Source organism: Brassica napus, chromosome A1 (genome assembly GCF_020379485.1).
Source record: "Brassica napus cultivar Da-Ae chromosome A1, Da-Ae, whole genome shotgun sequence".
Classification (NCBI taxonomy): domain Eukaryota; kingdom Viridiplantae; phylum Streptophyta; class Magnoliopsida; order Brassicales; family Brassicaceae; genus Brassica; species Brassica napus.
Genome location: NC_063434.1, coordinates 5,089,815 through 5,108,968, shown reverse-complemented (window position 1 = coordinate 5,108,968; position 19,154 = coordinate 5,089,815). Strand labels below are relative to the sequence as shown.

The 19,154-nt window shown below is 31.5% G+C and overlaps 4 protein-coding genes and 1 non-coding gene across 5 annotated transcripts; 2 read left to right on the top strand and 3 right to left on the bottom strand.

Annotated features, from left to right (window-relative positions):
• Positions 1-449: 449 nt before the first annotated feature.
• On the top strand, positions 450-2,251 carry LOC106424974 (magnesium-chelatase subunit ChlI-1, chloroplastic-like). The gene is made up of 3 exons (XM_013865743.3): positions 450-706; positions 798-913; positions 1,032-2,251. The coding sequence occupies exons 1-3, from the start codon at positions 604-606 to the stop codon at positions 2,082-2,084; spliced, it is 1,272 nt and encodes a 423-aa protein (XP_013721197.1). The 5' UTR covers positions 450-603; the 3' UTR covers positions 2,085-2,251.
• On the bottom strand, positions 2,150-6,980 carry LOC106357504 (probable pre-mRNA-splicing factor ATP-dependent RNA helicase DEAH9). Its single transcript, XM_048782374.1, has 23 exons — positions 6,804-6,980; positions 6,575-6,719; positions 6,237-6,311; positions 6,023-6,112; positions 5,852-5,931; positions 5,689-5,758; positions 5,515-5,600; positions 5,340-5,409; positions 5,145-5,240; positions 4,950-5,055; positions 4,809-4,855; positions 4,628-4,711; positions 4,456-4,509; positions 4,260-4,360; positions 3,998-4,088; positions 3,688-3,852; positions 3,509-3,598; positions 3,299-3,370; positions 3,119-3,217; positions 2,950-3,036; positions 2,816-2,869; positions 2,643-2,719; positions 2,150-2,519 (listed from the first exon to the last, which is right to left on the bottom strand). Exons 1-23 carry the CDS (start codon positions 6,905-6,907, stop codon positions 2,375-2,377), a joined length of 2,088 nt encoding a protein of 695 aa, XP_048638331.1. The 5' UTR covers positions 6,908-6,980; the 3' UTR covers positions 2,150-2,374.
• A 139-nt stretch (positions 6,981-7,119) lies between these two features.
• LOC106430178 (D-aminoacyl-tRNA deacylase-like) lies at positions 7,120-8,510 on the top strand. Its single transcript, XM_013870974.3, has 8 exons — positions 7,120-7,333; positions 7,410-7,501; positions 7,576-7,642; positions 7,731-7,761; positions 7,848-7,988; positions 8,067-8,092; positions 8,171-8,229; positions 8,309-8,510. The coding sequence occupies exons 1-8, from the start codon at positions 7,151-7,153 to the stop codon at positions 8,337-8,339; spliced, it is 630 nt and encodes a 209-aa protein (XP_013726428.1). The 5' UTR covers positions 7,120-7,150; the 3' UTR covers positions 8,340-8,510.
• LOC106429843 (negative regulator of systemic acquired resistance SNI1-like) lies at positions 8,341-11,089 on the bottom strand. Its single transcript, XM_013870642.3, has 15 exons — positions 10,793-11,089; positions 10,648-10,714; positions 10,471-10,564; positions 10,339-10,395; positions 10,193-10,262; positions 10,059-10,123; positions 9,907-9,988; positions 9,769-9,818; positions 9,542-9,685; positions 9,391-9,461; positions 9,234-9,303; positions 9,086-9,151; positions 8,851-9,009; positions 8,665-8,762; positions 8,341-8,589 (listed from the first exon to the last, which is right to left on the bottom strand). The coding sequence occupies exons 1-15, from the start codon at positions 10,920-10,922 to the stop codon at positions 8,517-8,519; spliced, it is 1,296 nt and encodes a 431-aa protein (XP_013726096.1). The 5' UTR covers positions 10,923-11,089; the 3' UTR covers positions 8,341-8,516.
• On the bottom strand, positions 11,052-11,124 carry TRNAE-CUC. The gene has a single exon. It is a non-coding gene; the product is annotated as a tRNA-Glu (tRNA).
• Positions 11,125-19,154: the final 8,030 nt, after the last annotated feature.

The following is a 19,154-nucleotide window of genomic DNA, read 5'->3' as shown; positions in this document are numbered from 1 at the left end:
GTTTCAGATTATATGTTTTCAGATTCGAAATTTTTATAAATTTTTTTTTGAAATTTTTTTTTTTTGAATTTTTTTTGAAATTTTTTTCAAATTTTCTTTTTATAATTTAAAAATACTTTTTCAAACTGTTTTTAAAATTTTTATTTTTTATTTTAGTCTTTATTTTTTATAAAATTTTAAATCCTAATTCCAAAACTCCACTCCTTAACTCTAAACCCTAAAGTTTGGATTAATTAACCCAAGGGGTATAAATGTATATTTACCTCTTTAATAAAACTTATTTTTGTGACTTTGAGCCTTGAGTGCTACTTTGGACAAAAACTTGGTTTAATGCTATTATAGTCTTTTTCTTTTTAAATATATATATCAAAATTGAGAAATTGTTCTTTTTATGTCTAAGTGATTTAATAATTTGTTTCTTCAAAAAAAATTAAAATGAAATTAAAAAAAAAACATTAAAAAGGAGGAAGATAGAGGAGGAAATCCATCTCCTTATCCTGACCACAAGCACCAAACACAACCATAATCTCTCAAACAGAGAAAAACAAAAGAAAAGCCAATAAGAAGCTAGTGAAGCAAGCAGCAAAGCTCACACAAAAAAAAATGGCGTCTCTTCTGGGAACTTCTTCTTCAGCAATCTGTGCTTCTCATTCCCTCTCTTCTTCTTCCTCAACACCTTCGATCTCTCCCATTTGCTTCAAGCCAGGTAACTGAACAATCTCTCCAAACCTTAATCCCTACTGTTTTCTCAATTCCAAACTTTTAGTGAAACTGAACAGCCAAGTTCTTGTTTACAGGGAAGATCTGTGGAGGAAAGCTAAACGCAGGAATCCAAATAAGGCCAAAGAAGAACAGGTCTCGTCACCATCTCTCAGTTGTGAATGTAGCCACAGAAATCAACTCCACTGAACAAGTACAACTTCCAACTTTATGATAAAGTTTCAGACTTCACTTGATTTTACAAAGAGTTAAGAACATATGATTGCTGTTTGGTTTTTTATGTTGTGTAATGGTGGTTTTTGGGTTTTTAGGTAGGGAAGTTCGATTCAAAGAAGAGTGCGAGGCCTGTTTACCCCTTTGCAGCTATTGTAGGACAAGATGAGATGAAGCTATGTCTCTTGTTGAACGTGATTGATCCCAAGATCGGTGGTGTGATGATAATGGGAGACAGAGGAACCGGGAAGTCCACAACTGTCAGGTCCTTGGTCGATCTTTTACCCGAGATTAAGGTGGTTGCAGGTGACCCTTACAACTCTGACCCTTTAGATCCTGAGTTCATGGGTGTTGAGGTGAGAGAGAGAGTGGAAAGAGGAGAGCAGGTTCCTGTTGTTGCGACCAAGATCAACATGGTTGATCTTCCTTTAGGTGCAACTGAAGATAGAGTTTGTGGAACTATCGATATCGAAAAGGCTTTAACTGAAGGTGTGAAGGCCTTTGAGCCTGGCTTGTTGGCTAAAGCTAATAGAGGGATACTCTACGTTGATGAAGTCAATCTCTTGGATGATCATTTGGTTGATGTGCTTCTTGATTCAGCTGCTTCTGGTTGGAACACGGTTGAGAGAGAAGGGATTTCGATTTCTCACCCGGCGAGGTTTATCTTGATTGGTTCTGGGAATCCTGAGGAAGGAGAGCTTAGGCCTCAGCTTCTTGATCGGTTCGGTATGCATGCGCAAGTAGGGACGGTTAGAGATGCTGATCTACGCGTCAAGATTGTGGAAGAGAGAGCTCGGTTTGATAGTAACCCTCAGGATTTCCGTGAGACTTACAAGACGGAGCAGGACAAGCTTCAAGACCAGATTTCAAATGCTAGAAGCAATCTTTCCTCTGTTCAGATTGATAGGGAGTTGAAGGTGAAGATCTCTAAGGTGTGTTCGGAGCTCAATGTTGATGGGTTGAGAGGAGACATTGTGACTAACAGAGCAGCGAAGGCACTTGCAGCTCTCAAGGGAAAAGATAGAGTGACTGCAGATGATGTTGCAACCGTTATCCCTAACTGCTTGAGGCACCGTCTCAGGAAGGATCCTTTGGAGTCTATTGATTCAGGAGTTCTGGTTTCTGAGAAGTTCGCTGAGGTTTTCAGCTGAATACGGAGATCAGATTCTGTTGACATTTTCTTAAGCTTTTGTAAACTGTGAGAAGAACCAGAAACTATAAACAGGCAAATCTGATTCTATGCTTTCTTCATTGAGTATAGTTTTCAAACAATGTTCTCTGCATTAAGTTGATTGAATACAGTTGTTCAAACAAACAATAACATGCTTTTCTCTTGCATTTCCAAAACATTCTTGCATTGTATTAGCCTAGGAACCTATCATGAAACGTTGTCAGGAACAACTTTTATCACTGTCTTGAACTGAAGGTGTTATCTTGGTGATTACAAGGAGATATTGTTTTGGCGGTTCTGGTAAAAGTGTGGAGCAGCTTCTGTCAGCCAAGAAGGATTGATGGTGACGACATTCCGCATGTATTGACGCTCTGTTGAGACAATGGACTGGTAAACCACCCATTTCGGATTCACCCTGATGATTGTATAAAACAATAATTACACACCAAATGAGCTTTCACATTCAAAAGAAAAATATCCAAACTTTTTGATGTTATTGAGATTTTTGCTAAATCCATAGCAACAAGAGACTACTAACCTGAACAATACGGACGATGGGTGGATATAAACTTCTTCAGAGCCTCTAATGGTCTTGAATACTCCATTGCTGTGTGGCTAAAACATCATAACAAATAAAAAAATGAAAATTTAATCTCTCTATAAAACTGAAAACGATGTACATAAACAGAGAAGTAAAAATCAGTTACTTACTTCTAAGCGGCATGCATTGGCGAAAAACCCTGCAGTCACTGCTTTTCTCACAGCCTGAAACATAACATATGATGTAATATTAAAAAACCTGCAAGCTATTTACCAATTGGAGCCAAGATGGTAGAGTTTCTTACATCTATGTCTCCTTCACATGATTTCAGGGTGATGCCTAATCTCCGAGCAATCCGTTTGAGTTGATCCCTGATTTCAACCACTTTCTTCTGCGAAAGGAAACAAAAAAGAAATTAGAATGGGGGAACGGAAACTAAAGTCTAACTGTCAGTTCTGTTAGTATATACGTACCATGGATTGATAGTTGAGGAAATTCTTGTAGCACCACTGTGAAGACTTTTTCGACTCAAGGAACCCTTTGTATACATTCAAAAATGTGACATGGTCACCCTGAATAGACAAGAAAGGTTTTACTGTAAAAAAAGTATTTTTAGAGATATAGTTAGCTCAAAGTTTTAGAGCAATATATACCTCTGCAGCAGCAAATCTCAGTTTTGCTTCATCTTGTTCTTTCTGTACTCCCCTGGCAATGACCCAAACAGACTGCATACAAATATAATCAAGGTTGTATCCATTTAGTTTCAAATCTCAAAGTTCAGATAGAAAGCAATTCCTAAGAAGTTTGAAATATGTTCCTTAGAATTTAAAGAGACAACTTTTAGCAGAGGAAAAGGGGTTTACTTGGATAGACAGAACTGCAGCGATTGTAATGATCTCATCTGAACAACCAAGCTCATTTGAAGCTAAGATCATTTTTGATATCATTGGGTCCTAACAAAAATGACGGAAATGAGACTTGTAATAATGCAGTTGAAAATGCAATGGAAAATAAGTAACTCAAGGTTAGGAAGCAAAAGTACCAGTGGAAGTTCAGCTACTTGGAATCCTGTTGGAGAAGTGAGTTTTGCATCATCATCGAGGATTTGAAGTGAATAAAGTACTTCAAGTGCCCGTATCATTGCTTGTGGGGATGGAGGTGAAGGCCAATCGAAACCCAATATATTATCTATGCCCAAAGCTTTTAGCTGAGAAAAAAAAAATCAACAGAGCTTGAAAATTCTAGAAGAGTGTTTGGGGATTTACTTATTGGAAAAGAAAAAAATTCTTTGAAATGATCAAACAAAGTTTATGGTTTTATTTAAGGCACTTCGAGCTGAGCAAGTTTTGTACCTGTATCACAGTTGAAACAAGATTCGACCTCTGCATCTCCGGTATGCCTTCTCCAGGCATTTCCTTGAGAAAATAATCTTCGGTGTAAAGCCTAGTTACCAAAAAGATGATCAATGTCAATATATAACCCGCCTAGTTAAACCATAAACTGTTATAATAGAAAGAAATGAGGGATAATAACAACAGTCGTTACAACTTGAACTGAAGTAACGTCACAAATCAGACATAAGTACGCCACTTTTATACAAGAACATGAATGTACCTGTAACACTTTCCAGGCCGAACTCGCCCAGCCCTACCAGACCTTTGTCTAGCAGATGCTTTGGATATTGGTGCCACCACAAGACTTTCGATATCTGAAATCTGTGAGGGTAAGAAATGTAAGATGTTTTCGAAATGCCCTATATATATTACAAACAGCGGATAGATGTAAACAAAAGAAATGGGGATGGACTTACCGGGTTATAGAATTTCTGCTTTGAGAAACCACTATCAATCACATAGACAACTCCCTGAGTAAAGAAACGTCAGAAAAAGTTATTCTCAGATGTTTCAGCAAAATTTGAATTTGAAAACATATGTTTTGTCCACGAGATTTGCAACAAAATAATAGTAACAAAGAAGCCTTGCCTCCAGAGTCAAAGATGTTTCGGCAATATTTGTTGAGAGTATAACTTTTCTTTTTCCTCTGGGAGTAGGAGTAAAGATCAGTTCCTGAAAGAAAGAGCAACATTTCGTGGTTTTAGTTTTACAGAATTTAACTCTTAGAAGTATGGTTGAGCTTGTCTAGAGCAACGCAACAAAAACCAACCTGTTCTGTTCGTGAAAGTCCTGAATATAGTGGCAGAGGGAGCAGTCCTGAAAATAGATACGACTTATACAATGTTGCAAAAGGTAAATGCTAAAGTTGATTGACAATATTCATTTATATGTATAAACATTTTTCATATACCTGAAGAATTCTTTTGATTGCTATGAGCTTCTTCTGCAAGAAGTTTAATAGTAGTTTCAATATCATCTTGACCTGTCAGAAATACAAGAACATCCCCAGGTGGCTCCTGAACATAACAAGAGACAGTTTAAAGATAACAGCACAAGGAAAGGAATATATCATAATAGGGATGTTTATAAAAACAAATCAAAATACCCGTTCGTTAATCAACAAAATCGTTGAAACAACCGATCTAATATAATCTGAAACAGGCTCCTCAACATAGTGAATTTTTACACTGAAGCCTCTGCCCTGAGAACATTTCACCAACAGAACAAAACTCTCTAAATAAAGCAGGGAAAAAAGGGTTATGAGAGAATGCTCTAAAGAAAGCTAAGAGTTACAATATACCTCGACAGATAAGATTGCAGGTTCCAAGTTTGGTCCTTGGGCACTACCTTCTGGCGCTTGGCGTTTTTTACTGTTTAATTTTACATAGTGTTTAAGAATCTAGTGTACAAGTGATTCCAAGATCCCCGAGACTTCAGGAACAAAAAAAACTATAACCATTGGATAAGATCAGAACCTGGTATTGAAGAAATTGAACATTGCTTTTGCTTCGATTGTGGCTGATGAGATAATAAGACGCAGCTCAGGACGACGACGTTGTATCTGCGATTAAAATTTTCAGTGTAATTGAGCAAAGTAAACTGTAAACTAAAAGGGATGACCTAATGAAGTCTATGTCTGAATGCTTTACCTTTTTTAAGAGTCCTAGTAAAATGTCGGTTGAGATAGATCTCTCATGAGCTTCATCTACCATTATAACACTATACAATGACAAATAAAAGAAGGTTTACAAAGACTACTTTACAAAATAAATCATAACCGAACGAGACTATGCTGTGGAGCGAAACCATTACCTATACTTTGTCAAGAGAGGATCCTCCATCATCTCTCGGATAAGTACTCCATCGGTGAGAAATTTCACACTAGTCACACCCTGTTGTAACAAAGCGAAACAGTTTGTCCGGCATCATCAAACCATAAGTTAACAAAAAAAAAGCACAAGAGTGTGAAAGAAAGAGTCTCACTGAAGTTGTATGATCTTCAAATCGAATAGTGTAGCCAACTTCATCCCCAAGTTTCACCCCAATCTCGTCTGCCACCCTCGCAGACACCGACTAAGCAATACACAAAAAAAAGGGGTATATGTGATCAAGCACGAAACTTCCAAACTTGAGCTGAGACACCAATCTTCAAACTCTCTCTGTAAGGTCTAATGGAGGGAGAGAAAACAAAACAAACCTGGACAGCTAAACGCCTTGGCTGTGTGCAAGCAATAACTCGACCTCCTTCAGCCCATCCAGCTTCTTTAAGATACTGAAAAAACAGTATAGAAAAAGCGTTTACATAAATAAACTTGTTGGCAAGAAACAAGACGATCTTGCTAGTGATTGAACTGATAATTTCTCATATATCTCCAACTTCCCTAAGAGCTACTGAGCTTAAATACTGCAAGATAAGAGTAAGTTCTATGCTTCTCTAGCTAACAATGCAAATATGCATATTGGTTTAAAGAATCATGAAACTAGCAAAAGCTGGGTGCTTTCCTCCAAAAACGAAGAAGAACGAAGAAAGAAAACCTGAGGAATCTGGGTGGTTTTGCCACTTCCCGTCTCACCAACGATGATGGTGGTAGCGTGATTCTCCACCAAATACAGAATCTCAGTCCTGTACTTGTACACTGGCAATCTCTGCCTCTGCTTCTCTATATTCGCATACCCAAAACTGCAAATCTCGAACATAAAGCACACAATCATTCCCTGAACAAGTAACAGAGAGAGAGAGAGAGAGAGAGAGTAGCAACCATACCTAGAAGAAGAAGAGGATGAGAGATTGTTGGACATGAGCACTATGCCTCCTTCTTCATCCTCGACGAAGCTTGGCTTCTCCGTTCCTGGCTTCCAAAACGCCATCTTTTTTTGCTTTCTCTTCGGGTTGGTTGTTTCAGTGTAATTTATAAAGGCTTTTCCTACGGCGGAGGAAAGTCTCGGCGACAGCGATCTAATACCTTCTGGTCAATTAGTTTCGGTTTAGTTTTATTTTGGTTCAATTTGAATTGTGACAAATTAATTTTGGTTTGATTTACAATTTTGGAATAGTCAATTATGTTCGGTTTACTTCGGCTATCCATTCAACGAGAGAGAAGGAAAAACAAAATGAACTATTGTCTTGCTTCCTCTGCGTTTCCGTCTTCCCACACCACTCTACTCCGCAACAAGCTCTCACCTTTTCTCTTCCGCCGCAATCGCAGCCATCAAAGTCTGCAACTTTGCCGTAGAAATTTTCAGATTAGAGCAATGAGAGCTGTTATCCAGAGAGTCTCATCTTCCTCCGTCACGGTCAGTCTTTTGTTATACTCTCTCTCGGTCGTCAATATGATCTGGCCCCTTTGTTTGATCTGGGAGATATCGACAGGTGGATGGTAGAATCGTGTCGGAGATTGGGCCAGGTCTCTTGGTCTTAATCGGAATCCATGAATCAGATACAGATGCTGATGCTGATTACATGTAATGCTTGTTTACAGACAAAGTCTTTATTCTACAATTGTCTGAAAAGTTAAAACCTTTTCTTTTTTTTGTAGATGTCGGAAAGTTTTAAACATGAGGTTGTTCACTAATGAAAGCACTGGTAGAGGATGGGACCAAAACGTAAGGTCTATCAACAAATTTTGTCTCTTTCTGTTTAAATCCCTTTTTGCAATAGGGTTTATACAAAGTTTGGGGATGTGTTATGCAGGTAATGCAGAGGGGTTATGGAGTTTTACTTGGTAATTAAAAAAATAAAGCTTCAGCTTTCTAAACGTGTTCATCTCCTTCGTTTTCTCTGATGATTGGATCGTTTGTTTAATTTCAGTTAGTCAGTTTACATTGTACGGCTTCATGAAAGGTAACAAACCTGATTTTCACGTCGCTATGCCGCCTGAGAAGGCGAAACCTTTCTACGCTTCTTTGGTCGAGAGATTCCAGAAAGCATATAAGCCTGATGCTGTGAAAGGTATAAAAACATTGTAAAAGCTCTTGTTGTTTGATCACAACTTTCTTGACTGAAATGATTACTCACTTTTTTCAACAGATGGTGTGTTTGGAGCTATGATGAAGGTAAGAGATGAATCCTTCCATCGATAGACATGCTTTATTTAGTTCATTATGATTAAATAGAGTTCTATTGGTTATAAGGTTAATCTTGTAAACGACGGTCCAGTCACTATGCAGCTCGAGTCACCCCAATCCTCCAAGTAAGAACATATCTTTGCTTGCAGACACTTAAAAAAAGGCATTGATTTGTTAATTAAAGCAAGTATTTATTTGTTTCAGGAATGAGACCAAGGCATCCACAGAATCATAAGAAGATCAGTCAACTTGTCTTTTTTTTGCTGAAATATGACAGAATATACATTCATGTGAAAACATTCATAGTTCATTGAAAACTGTAACTCTTTAAGTCCTACGCTACTTGTTTTTGCTTTGTTTTTAGCACAATGCAAAGCCTCTTGAGTTGCTAAAATCTTGATTCCCAGATGCATCAAGCTTTTGTCTTAAGAACCATTTCAGCAGTGAACAAGACCTCCTTTCCAAATGGTAAAATCTCAATTTTCCTGCAAGAAACATTTGAACTAAGAGAAGAAAAGCTATATATCTAGGAGAGTAAAGGGTAAGGAAATGCAGCTTACTGATCTACTCGCTTTAGATTAGTTAATGCAGCGATGACGCTATTGCATATCTCTGTTATAGACTCGCCTTCATTAGTGTTAGAGATTGTGAGCTGAGCCTGAAGATAGATTAGACAACTTAGGAACGAGGAGGCAAAGAAAAGCTATGAGAATGTGAAAAGGAGAAACAAAGATATCGTTTATTACCAGAAAGCCATGTCCAATGAGGATCTGAACAACGACAGGTCCTATCTTCTTAGTGATATTTTTCGCATTTGTGCCATTTGAAAAGGTCTTCAAAATCCCATTAAGCGTTTTCAAGTCCTCTCCTTGAGGAGTGTTTGATCTTCGGGTACGAACAGAAGGCTGCAACCAGAAAGAGATTGAACATCATTTGTTGGAGAAAACGAGATAAACCAGAAGATCAAAAAGTAAATAAAACCTTAGGAATGTATTTGGTAAGATACTGGAGGACAATCTCTAGCTTCCATTTAGGATCATCGAACACCTGCAAGAGAAGCTCTCACTCAAGAACCATAAAGCAGATAAACAAACACAAGAGTTTCATGAGTGGTTAGTAGCCATCTTACCTGAAGAAAATTTGACAGTAGATATTCATCATAAGTTAGCTCGTCCACTATGATCTCCAATGCAGGAGTCCTGCATCAATATATCAATCAAGAGCATGGCCAAGAAAAACGAACAAAGGAGGGAGATTTTGTCGGAAATTGAACTTCTTGTGAATACCTTACACCATCTCCTCTATTGGTAATGCCTTCTGTGTCAGCTTTCTTCTTTGATGCATCAAGCTCTATGATCTAAACAAGGCAGAGAACATGTGAGAGAAAAGAACTCCAAAAATAGTAACTATGTATACTGATGATAACCAACGACTTACCATTACTAGAAGTTCCTTCATAGCAGAAAGCATGCCCTTGTGCAATTCAACCAAACTGGTAGATTTTCCATCAGCATCAAAGGGTGAACACATTGTAGATAGACAATCTTTCATTAGAAGTTTGAAATTCACTCTTCTTGAAGCCTACAAGCGGAAACATACACATTACATCACGGATAAATTAAGTGACTGTACTAGTTTCGGAGCCATTTGATTATGGGATGTACCAGAAGTAGATTCAGCGATGATTCTTTTAGTAGACTCCAGTTCATGGTTTCTGGAACGCAAAAGGAGACAAAGCTTATGTAACTATCACCAGACTATAAAGATACTCCGGTGAAACTATGAAGATAAACATTTTGTACCTTCAAACACTTGGTTTCTGGGCGTGAAATCTAACTTAAGAACGTGAACAAGATACTTGAACAAGAACATGTTTCCCAGGATCTGCAAGAATCAACAAGCTATATGAAACTCTGCAAACTTCTTAAGTTAACGTACAAACGAATGAACAGACCTTTAAATCTGATTCCTCTGACTCTTCAACTCCCTTGTTCATGTTTTGTATCAGTTCTTGAAACACTGCAATCACAAAACCATCAATCATAAAAAACAACAAGCTATCTCAAAAGAAGAGACAACCATCCTTACATGAGCTTCTCACTGATATATCCTTTTCACCAGAATCAACATCAGACCCAAAGTTAAACGGTGACCAAGCCTGCCAAACAAAACCACATGACAATGAACCATCTCCACCATGAACAAAAACAGATGAAAACATTTGAAACAAGTACCTCGTCAACGATATCCAACTCATGTTTCCCATCAGATATATAAACCCAAGGATACCTCTGTACTTCCAAGAACATGAAGCAGCATATAAGCAAAACCAATTGAAGCATAAAGATTCTCATCGAGTATACTACCTGATGTAATTGTGTCAAAAGGTGGAAACTTGCTGCTACGAGCTCTAACGTTCTTCCGAATCTCAGTATCCGGAACATCGCTTGGTACATTTTACTACAAATCAAGAACAACCCAGATCAAAAGCTTCAAACTTTGGGGGCATAAAGCTTCAAAAGTTCTCAAAACAGTATACTTACTTGGTGGGAGGGATTCCATTTGCGGGTACAAGTGAAGCGGCACGAACAGCTTCAAGGTACTGCAAACCTAAGAGTTTTCAATCCAAAGATTATCAAAAGACTCATCGGAAACGAACAAACGAAGAAGAGTATTGAGATTACGAACGATCTTCGTTAGCGTCGCGATTGTCCTTAGCGCCGGTGGAATCAAGCATGGCTAGTGTGTTTGCTTCCAAGCCAGCGCCATAGGTGTTCATCGCTGCTCTGCTAGTGTTACCTTTCGTCTCTTTCGACATCTTCTCTTTCGCAATACAGCAACTTCTTCACAGCAGGGGGGAAAAGAAACCAGAACGGAGGAGATTCGTAGAACCCTAATCAACATAAAGCAATTTTCCCGCCATAAAGGAATTGTTCACAAAAAGAAACTCCGTTGCCGGGACTCGAACCCGGGTCTCTCGGGTGAGAGCCGAGTATCCTGACCAGCTAGACTACAACGGATTTGATGTTAGTAAGGTTTGAATTACATTATGTAATCTTTTCTGATTAGTTAATAATTTTGTAACATTAGTCCAACTCCGATTGATATAACTGTAGCAGTAGATTTTAAATATTTCACAAAATTTATGGATAACAGAAACTGACCCAAATCTATAAATGACTTAAAAAAGTTTTCAATCTATTGCTATATCCGAACCAAAAGTATAAACCAAAATTTAAAAATATTCAAATGAAGCTACATTTCATGTTCGGAAAAACTTGAACATGATTTGATTGGATACTCAAACGTCAATGTCTAACAATTTTTTTTTAACTTGATCACTAGATTAATTAATTGGATTTTTTGACCAAAAATATGAATTATATTAGATTTTAACTTGAATGGTAGCAAAATAAACGATCTCGCAAGAATAATTATGCTAATTGTTTTGGTCAAAATTAATAAAAATTAAAAGTCAGATACATAATCATGAACTACAAATTATTACTAATTTAAAAAGTGCTAAATATTCAGTTTGTTCTTCAACCAACTTACAACTACATGGTTACTAACTATGAGATTATAGAGCTTCATTTTTTATCATATTTCTTTCTTCAGTAAAAGTAGGTAGAGATACGAATTTGATGATATATTTCAATATATCAATTAAATAAACACACATACCAAACATTTTTATTAATTAAATTTAAATTGATTTAATTAGACTAAATATCTAAATATTTGTAATAAAATATACTATTATATGTTAATAAATCTAAAATGGTTGTTTGAAAAACTTTTAACAATGTCAAAAATTATTTTGTAGTTTTACTTGTGAATAAAAAAAATTATTATTTCATGTATCAGTTTACGATTATTAATGTATATATATTATATTATATATCAACTAAAATAGATTTTGACGAATATGAAATAAAATTATGATGCATGTAAAAGTGGTTAGAGAGAATAAAATTTATTTTCATTGTCACTAAAATTTATACCAAAATCTATATGTATAATATATGATAAGGTAATATTAATCATTTTACTATTAAGCTTTGTTAATCTTGTTATACCATGACCATAGTATATTCATAAATTAATGTGATGAATTCAAGAAAAACATTAGATAAAAAAACTTGCTAGATAATCTATACTATTATTTGCAAAGTAAATTTTTGTAATTGAGCTCTCACGTTAAAAGTTAGAGTGGTTAATATCATTTATACCCTTAATAAATAAAATGTATAACTAAATTCAAAAATAAAAACAAAATTTAATTTAATTTATTTGATTAGATAATTAATTAAAATTAATAATAGTAAGAATTATCCAAAATCTGAAAATATATTTTTAAAAGGAGATAATTTATGTATATATTGTATTGTTATCTGAAAAAATCTTTTAGTAAAAAGTTAAAAATATGAATTATATAGCTAAATAGTAAATACTAATCAAATAAAATTCTTAATTATATAATTAAAAATAGAATATTGAATTATCCAAAATCTAAAAATATAATTAAAAAAAGAGATAATTTCTATATATATATTGTATTGTTATCTGAAAAAGTATTTTAGTAAAAAGTTAAAACATAAATTATATAATTAAATACTAATCAAATAATATTTTTTAATTATATAATTAAAAACATAATATTAAGTTATTTTAAGATTTAATAAATATAGTGTACAAAGAACTTTTCAAAAATTATGAAAATGTTTAAGTACGCATCGCGGGCAAAATACCTAGACTGGTTAAATTTTCGGAATCGAGCTCTCACGTTAAAAGTTAGACTGGTTAATGTCGTTGTTACCCTTAATAAATTTTTATATATAATAATTAAATTAAAATGAATTTTATACTAATAATATTAAATTTCTAAAAAGATAATTCTCATATATCCTTAATGAATAATTATATAAATTAGTCAAAAGATAAAAACGAATTTCAAATCAATCTGACTAAAAAAGTGATAAAAATTAATAATAAATCGTTTATACCCTTAATGAATAAATGATATAAATTAGTCGAAAATAAAAACAAATTTAAAATATATCTGGTTAAATAAGTGATAGAATTAATAATAATAAGAATTACCTATAATATAAGTAATTAATAACTAATTTCTATTAATACTATAATATTTATATTAGATAACTGACTATAAATAAATATAATAAAATTTTCATAAATAAAAACATGTTTTGAAACATAAGATAATTTTTAGATATATTTTGTTGTTATCTGAAAATAATATTTTATTTTAAAATTTATAGTTATATATATATATTTTCTAAAAATATATGTGAATGTTTTTAAATTTTAAACAACAATAAGCATATATATATTTTGATAAAAACTAACGAGAATCGAGCTCTCACGTTAAAAGTTAGACTGGTTAATGTCGTTGTTATCCTTACTAAATTTTTATATATAATAATTTAATTAAAAACGAATTTTATACTAATAATATTAAATTTCTAAAAAGATAATTCTCATATATCCTTAATGAATAATTATATAAATTAGTCAAAAGATAAAAACGAATTTCAAATCAATATGACTAAAAAAGTGATTAAAATTAATAATAAATCGTTTATACCCTTAATGAATAAATGATATAAATTAGTCGAAAATAAAAACGAATTTAAAATATATCTGGTTAAATAAGTGATAAAATTAATAATAATAAAAATTATCTATATTATAAATAATTAATAACTAATTTCTATTAATACTATAATATTTATATTAGATAACTGACTATAAATAAATATAATAAAATTTTCAAAAATAAAAACATGTTTTGAAACATAAGATAATTTTTAGATATATTCTGTTGTTATCTGAAAATATATGTGAATGTTTTTAAATTTTAAACAACAATAAGCATATATATATTTTGATAAAAACTAACGAATATATATAATAATATTTTATTTATATGTTATATTTGATAATTGACTATAAATAAATATAATAAAATTCTCAAAAAAAAAATATATTTTTAAAACATAAGATAATTCTTAAATATGTTTTTTTCTATTTGAAATAATATTTTTTACTATAAAATATAAAGTTTAATGTTTTATCTTTTTAAAAACATAATTAATAACTTATTATGTTGGTTTTGATTTAATAGTTATAAAGAGATAAATATCTATAAGAATACTATGCCCGCATGTGCGGGCAGAACACCTAGTACAAAATATACTAAAACTGTGTTATAATATAATCTAACAAGTTATCCAAATATGAGACAAAAAAATATAATTTAATTTAAAGATATAACAATTAAAATGGATTAAATATCTGCACAAAAGTTTATTGATGAATTTTGTAAAATACGCAAGTATATGTAATAAGCTAGTAGTGTAACTATTATAAATATAATAAATAACAAAGACATAAAACAAAATGATATATCATTAAAATAAATATTAATATTTTAACTATAGTTTTTGTTTCTACGTATTAAATGATCTGTGTTTTATTAGTATAATTATATTTATTTGTCGTTATTTTGAACTCTAGAACTCTAGAATATCCAGTCTACTACCGTAGGTTTTTAAAATATAATTTTTTACTTTTTATTCTAACTAAGATATTCAACCAAATTTTAATATATGATGTATGATAATGACATTCGCTTCAATATGTGTAGAGTAGTTAGTAAAGTAATTAATTTATGAATGATGAGAATCTTTGTAGTTTAATGAACATATAAATATTTTTAGTATCAATTAGTTTGTTTCAAAGTATATATCAAAGTAAATAACTATATTTTCATGTGAAATTTTTGTTTTAGCTGTTATTTTGAAAATATTTATTGTTATAATTTTCTGATATAGTGAATATATATTTATTAGTTAAGTATTTTCATTAATCATTACAAAACAACTTAGTTGTTTCAAGTAGCTAACTAATATGTAATATGTCGATATATTTTCTGACATAATATATAACAAATGAACAAATACATAAATTTTGTCATTCTATGTTGATTTATTTAATATTTTGTTTTAAACAATAAATGACATATTGAAATAAGAGTTGATGAATTCGTTTGCATACTAGGTGTAGGCGTGACATTACGTTTTAATGTTTGTATACAATTCAAATGTATTTTATACTTCTTTACACCCCTCGACTATTTATTCTTATATTGTATCACATTTAATTCCATAATCAAAAAATGTTTAATTGAGTTATTACATTTACAAACTGTGTTTCCAACACGATTGAACACAGTGGTTCAAGTATAAACTCAACCTCAAAAAAAATCTCAAAGAAACTGAATTGCATGTGTTACAGGGTTCCTAAGATTTGTTGTCTGTTGTGAGAACCAAATAAAACAAGGTTACCGTTGTCAAGAATTTTTCCAACATCAATTTGCAATTCAACACATCGATGACATGACATTAAACATCGATAGAAGGATGTTGATATGAAAAAGTAAACATTGAGTTGGAAAATCACTTACCAACACCGAGAATATTCACCAAAATACCTATAATATTTTTTGACCAAGTAATATTTTCAAACATCACGAATGAGTAGAAATGTAAACCCGTAGAAATAATGGAAAAAAAAACTTATGTATGAGCTTTTGTTATGTTTTGATGTTGTTAAATTTGATGTTCTATGCTTTAGCGAAAAACTATAGTTTGTTTTAACTTTTATATACAATGATATTATTTAAGTGTTTAGTGGTTTATATTTTAAATATTTACCATATATTTAAACGTTTATATGAATTTTTATACGCAAAGTTTAAATATTTTACATACTATAATTTATTTTTTGTAATAAACCGTAATTTTTTATTATATTTTTATTATGTGATTTTGAGTACAATTAAAATTTAGTATAATATAGAGATTGGATATATTTTATGCGATAATTAAAAAATTTAAAGGAATATTATTGATTTGTACTTGAGTAATACACTGTTGGCATTATGGTTAAACATATATTTTAGGAATATTCTGAATGTACATAGATATTTATGGTATTACATAATATCTTACTAATATTACAAATTTGATATAATAAATGTTGGCAATTAGGTGTATTGAAAAATAATATCATTTACCTTGATTATTATGGTAACCGTTATGTTAATACATATTTATGGTTTAGTAAGAATGTATGTAAATACTGAAACTAATTTGCGGGTTTAGGTAATCGTTTAAGAAATATCATGTTAAATAGATGAAAAACCGGTTTGATCAAGTTTTGGGCTTCGTTATGGTAAAACATATATTTAAGGTTTAGTAGGGATATATGTAGATACTAAACCTAATTTGTGAGATTATATCATAATTTAGGATATATTATATAAAAGGAATGGAAAACCTGTTTGATCCATTTTTGGATTTTATTATGGTAAAACATATAATTAAGTTTTAGTAGGAATATATGTAGAATTTGGAGCTAAATTTGTGGTATTAAATAATTTTAGTGAGATATATTAAGTAAAACAAATGAATAATGTTGTTGGTTAACTTTTAAATAAATATATAAATAAACATATGTCGTATTATTATGTAAAGTAATCAATGATGTAGTTCGGATGAGTAAAAATAAATGAAAAAACTGTAATGAAACTGTTGAAATGAAGATTAGTTCTATTTGATACTTCAATTTTATTAAAATAGACTAAAGAGTAGAGAGTTTACAAAGCTACAAACATGTGAGAGGAAGGTATGCCCAATTGTTTAAAGCAAAAGAAAAAAATAATCTCATCAACATCTTTTGTTACTCTTACAAAATTCAATTATTATATTTTGTCGATTGAACTTTTTTTATACTGTCAATTAATTTAATTTTAGACTTTACAAGATTTAAACACGCACATTTATCTTGATGAATATATATTTTATCTTGTGAATATGTAATAAAATTTTATTTTTAACTTTGTTAAGATATTTTTAATAAGTGATATTGAATTTTGTGATATGATGAATACTTTTTGATATTTACGCTCATATGTTATATAGAGGCTATATTATAATGTAATTTACTATTGACAATAACATATATGTTATATGTTGAGGAATGATGAACTATCTTATTTATTATATAGGCAATAGCTTACATATAGTTTTCTATATGAAATTATTATTCAATAAAGCAAACAAAAATTTGATTATTTTATATAATATTTTATATCAGACATATTCCTGCCCCGTGAACCCCAGGCTCACAGCGCTGCAGCGCACCGGCCTTAATCCCTCTATTATGAGTTTTCACTAACTCCATAATTAGGTTGTTGGTGAACCTCGAACCTAGGACCTCACCTTTTAACAACATTCCCACGGGACAAGCTGTCACCAATTAATTTTATATCAGACATACCTACGATTTGCAAAACAATGTTAGCATATTAAAGATGTTTGATCTAACACTAGAATCCGATAACTAAAGTAGAAAATCATATTATTTTATTTATGATTTAGAACAACCGTTTTTGACGTCTGAGACAAAAGAAAAAAAAATAAATGTTTGAATAATTTTTAGAAAAAGAAAAATACATAGTAAAAGTTATTTTTGGAATTAACTTTTAGATGGATTAGGGCAGAAACATTGGTATATATATATATATATATATATATATATATATATATATTACATGCTTTCAACTATCTATACATTTTTCTCTTAAAATTATATAAATCAAGCTGAAAATTATTTGATTCCTTAGTAGCTGGTTTCAAATGTAGCAGTAAAAACTCTATAAATTAATACTATATACATTAACAAAAACTATAGATTAATAAATGTCTCCGGTCCCAAGTTGGACATATATAAAATAATATATTATAAGATAAAATAATAAGATAATAGTATTTAGAAAACTCTTAGATAAATATATGGTCTCATAAAAATCATAAGTCAATAATTACCATGTATATATATTCTATATAAACATGTAAATTATTTGTGTGTCTTTTTCAAAATGGATTTCATCTCTAATTTTATTTTTAGTTTTATCGAATTACATATAAAAGTGAATATGTATTAGACAATATGTACTCACCATACATAAACTATATAATTAATCTAATAAAGATAGTTAAAATTCAAATCTATAAACTTTAACCAATATATATCATCATGAAAGAAATATTCCTTACATATTTATATATTAAAAATATTTTTAGAAAATATAAATCTAAAAAGGATTTTAAGAAAATATAAATCTATAAAGGATTTTAAAAAAATTAATAAGTCTATAACTTAATAAATTTTTGTAAATCCAACATTATTAATTTATTGAGTTTTTACTGTATTACATGTTCAAATTAAAAAAATAATATTATTAATCTCTGAGCGATCACAAAGACGAAAAAAAAAACAGTTAACTTCAAATCTTCATCGTGTTTGGGCTGCCGGCGTTTGCTGGTGGCTCTGTTTTCTTCTTCATTTGTTTTTTATTTTTGTTTTCAATAACAACATCAGATGGATGGTGAGAAGGTTTCTACATTTATTTTTCTTCTTTTTGATTATAATGGAGGTTCCAATCAACGTGAATTTTATGGGTCAACGAGAAGTGATGGTGAATCCACAATCAAAAAGGTATATTGCATATCTGTCTACAAAATTCCTCCGGTTACGGAGACGTTTATTTCAAGTTTTTTTTTGTGGGAGTGTGTCTATGGTTTGATTTCACCCACAACGAACGATCAATCTCCGTGAAGGATCTCTTTGTCCTTTGCGATGCCCGATTTCCAAAATTCCAATTAGCAAATGGGATTAATATTCAATCTCAAAGTGTTACATTGCGTTTTGATGAGCGTTTTGATGAGCGAATTTGGGATCCGGGTAGAGCATACTCATGGAGAATCAAAGAATCAATGGAAGGGAATATATGGCTTTATCGGTTTCAAAGCAAAAGAATTTTAATGCCATTGATAGTTACAACAAAGCATGTTATCTCCTGGTATGGGAGTGTTTGGGACGAATTACGATGTAACAGATGGATCGCATTCAATAATTTTCTTAGAGGAAAACGGCATTTAGTCACAAGAATTGAGAACCA

Excerpts from the sequence above, each read along its gene's own strand:
- LOC106429843 (XM_013870642.3), bottom strand. The coding sequence starts at position 10,922 with ATGTCGAAAGAGACGAAAGGTAACACTAGCAGAGCAGCGATGAACACC. Across the intron at positions 10,715-10,792 it reads TCGCGACGCTAACGAAGATC|GTTTGCAGTACCTTGAAGCT; the intron begins GTTCGTAATCTC and ends GAAAACTCTTAG. Across the intron at positions 10,124-10,192 it reads TATATCAGTGAGAAGCTCAT|TGTTTCAAGAACTGATACAA; the intron begins GTAAGGATGGTT and ends TTGTGATTGCAG.
- LOC106430178 (XM_013870974.3), top strand. The coding sequence starts at position 7,151 with ATGAACTATTGTCTTGCTTCCTCTGCGTTTCCGTCTTCCCACACCACT. Across the intron at positions 7,643-7,730 it reads GTAGAGGATGGGACCAAAAC|GTAATGCAGAGGGGTTATGG; the intron begins GTAAGGTCTATC and ends TGTGTTATGCAG. Across the intron at positions 8,093-8,170 it reads TGTTTGGAGCTATGATGAAG|GTTAATCTTGTAAACGACGG; the intron begins GTAAGAGATGAA and ends ATTGGTTATAAG.
- LOC106357504 (XM_048782374.1), bottom strand. The coding sequence starts at position 6,907 with ATGGCGTTTTGGAAGCCAGGAACGGAGAAGCCAAGCTTCGTCGAGGAT. Across the intron at positions 5,932-6,022 it reads TTGAAGATCATACAACTTCA|GGTGTGACTAGTGTGAAATT; the intron begins GTGAGACTCTTT and ends TTGTTACAACAG. Across the intron at positions 4,712-4,808 it reads GACTTTCACGAACAGAACAG|GAACTGATCTTTACTCCTAC; the intron begins GTTGGTTTTTGT and ends TCTTTCTTTCAG.
- LOC106424974 (XM_013865743.3), top strand. The coding sequence starts at position 604 with ATGGCGTCTCTTCTGGGAACTTCTTCTTCAGCAATCTGTGCTTCTCAT. Across the intron at positions 707-797 it reads TCCCATTTGCTTCAAGCCAG|GGAAGATCTGTGGAGGAAAG; the intron begins GTAACTGAACAA and ends TCTTGTTTACAG. Across the intron at positions 914-1,031 it reads AAATCAACTCCACTGAACAA|GTAGGGAAGTTCGATTCAAA; the intron begins GTACAACTTCCA and ends TTGGGTTTTTAG.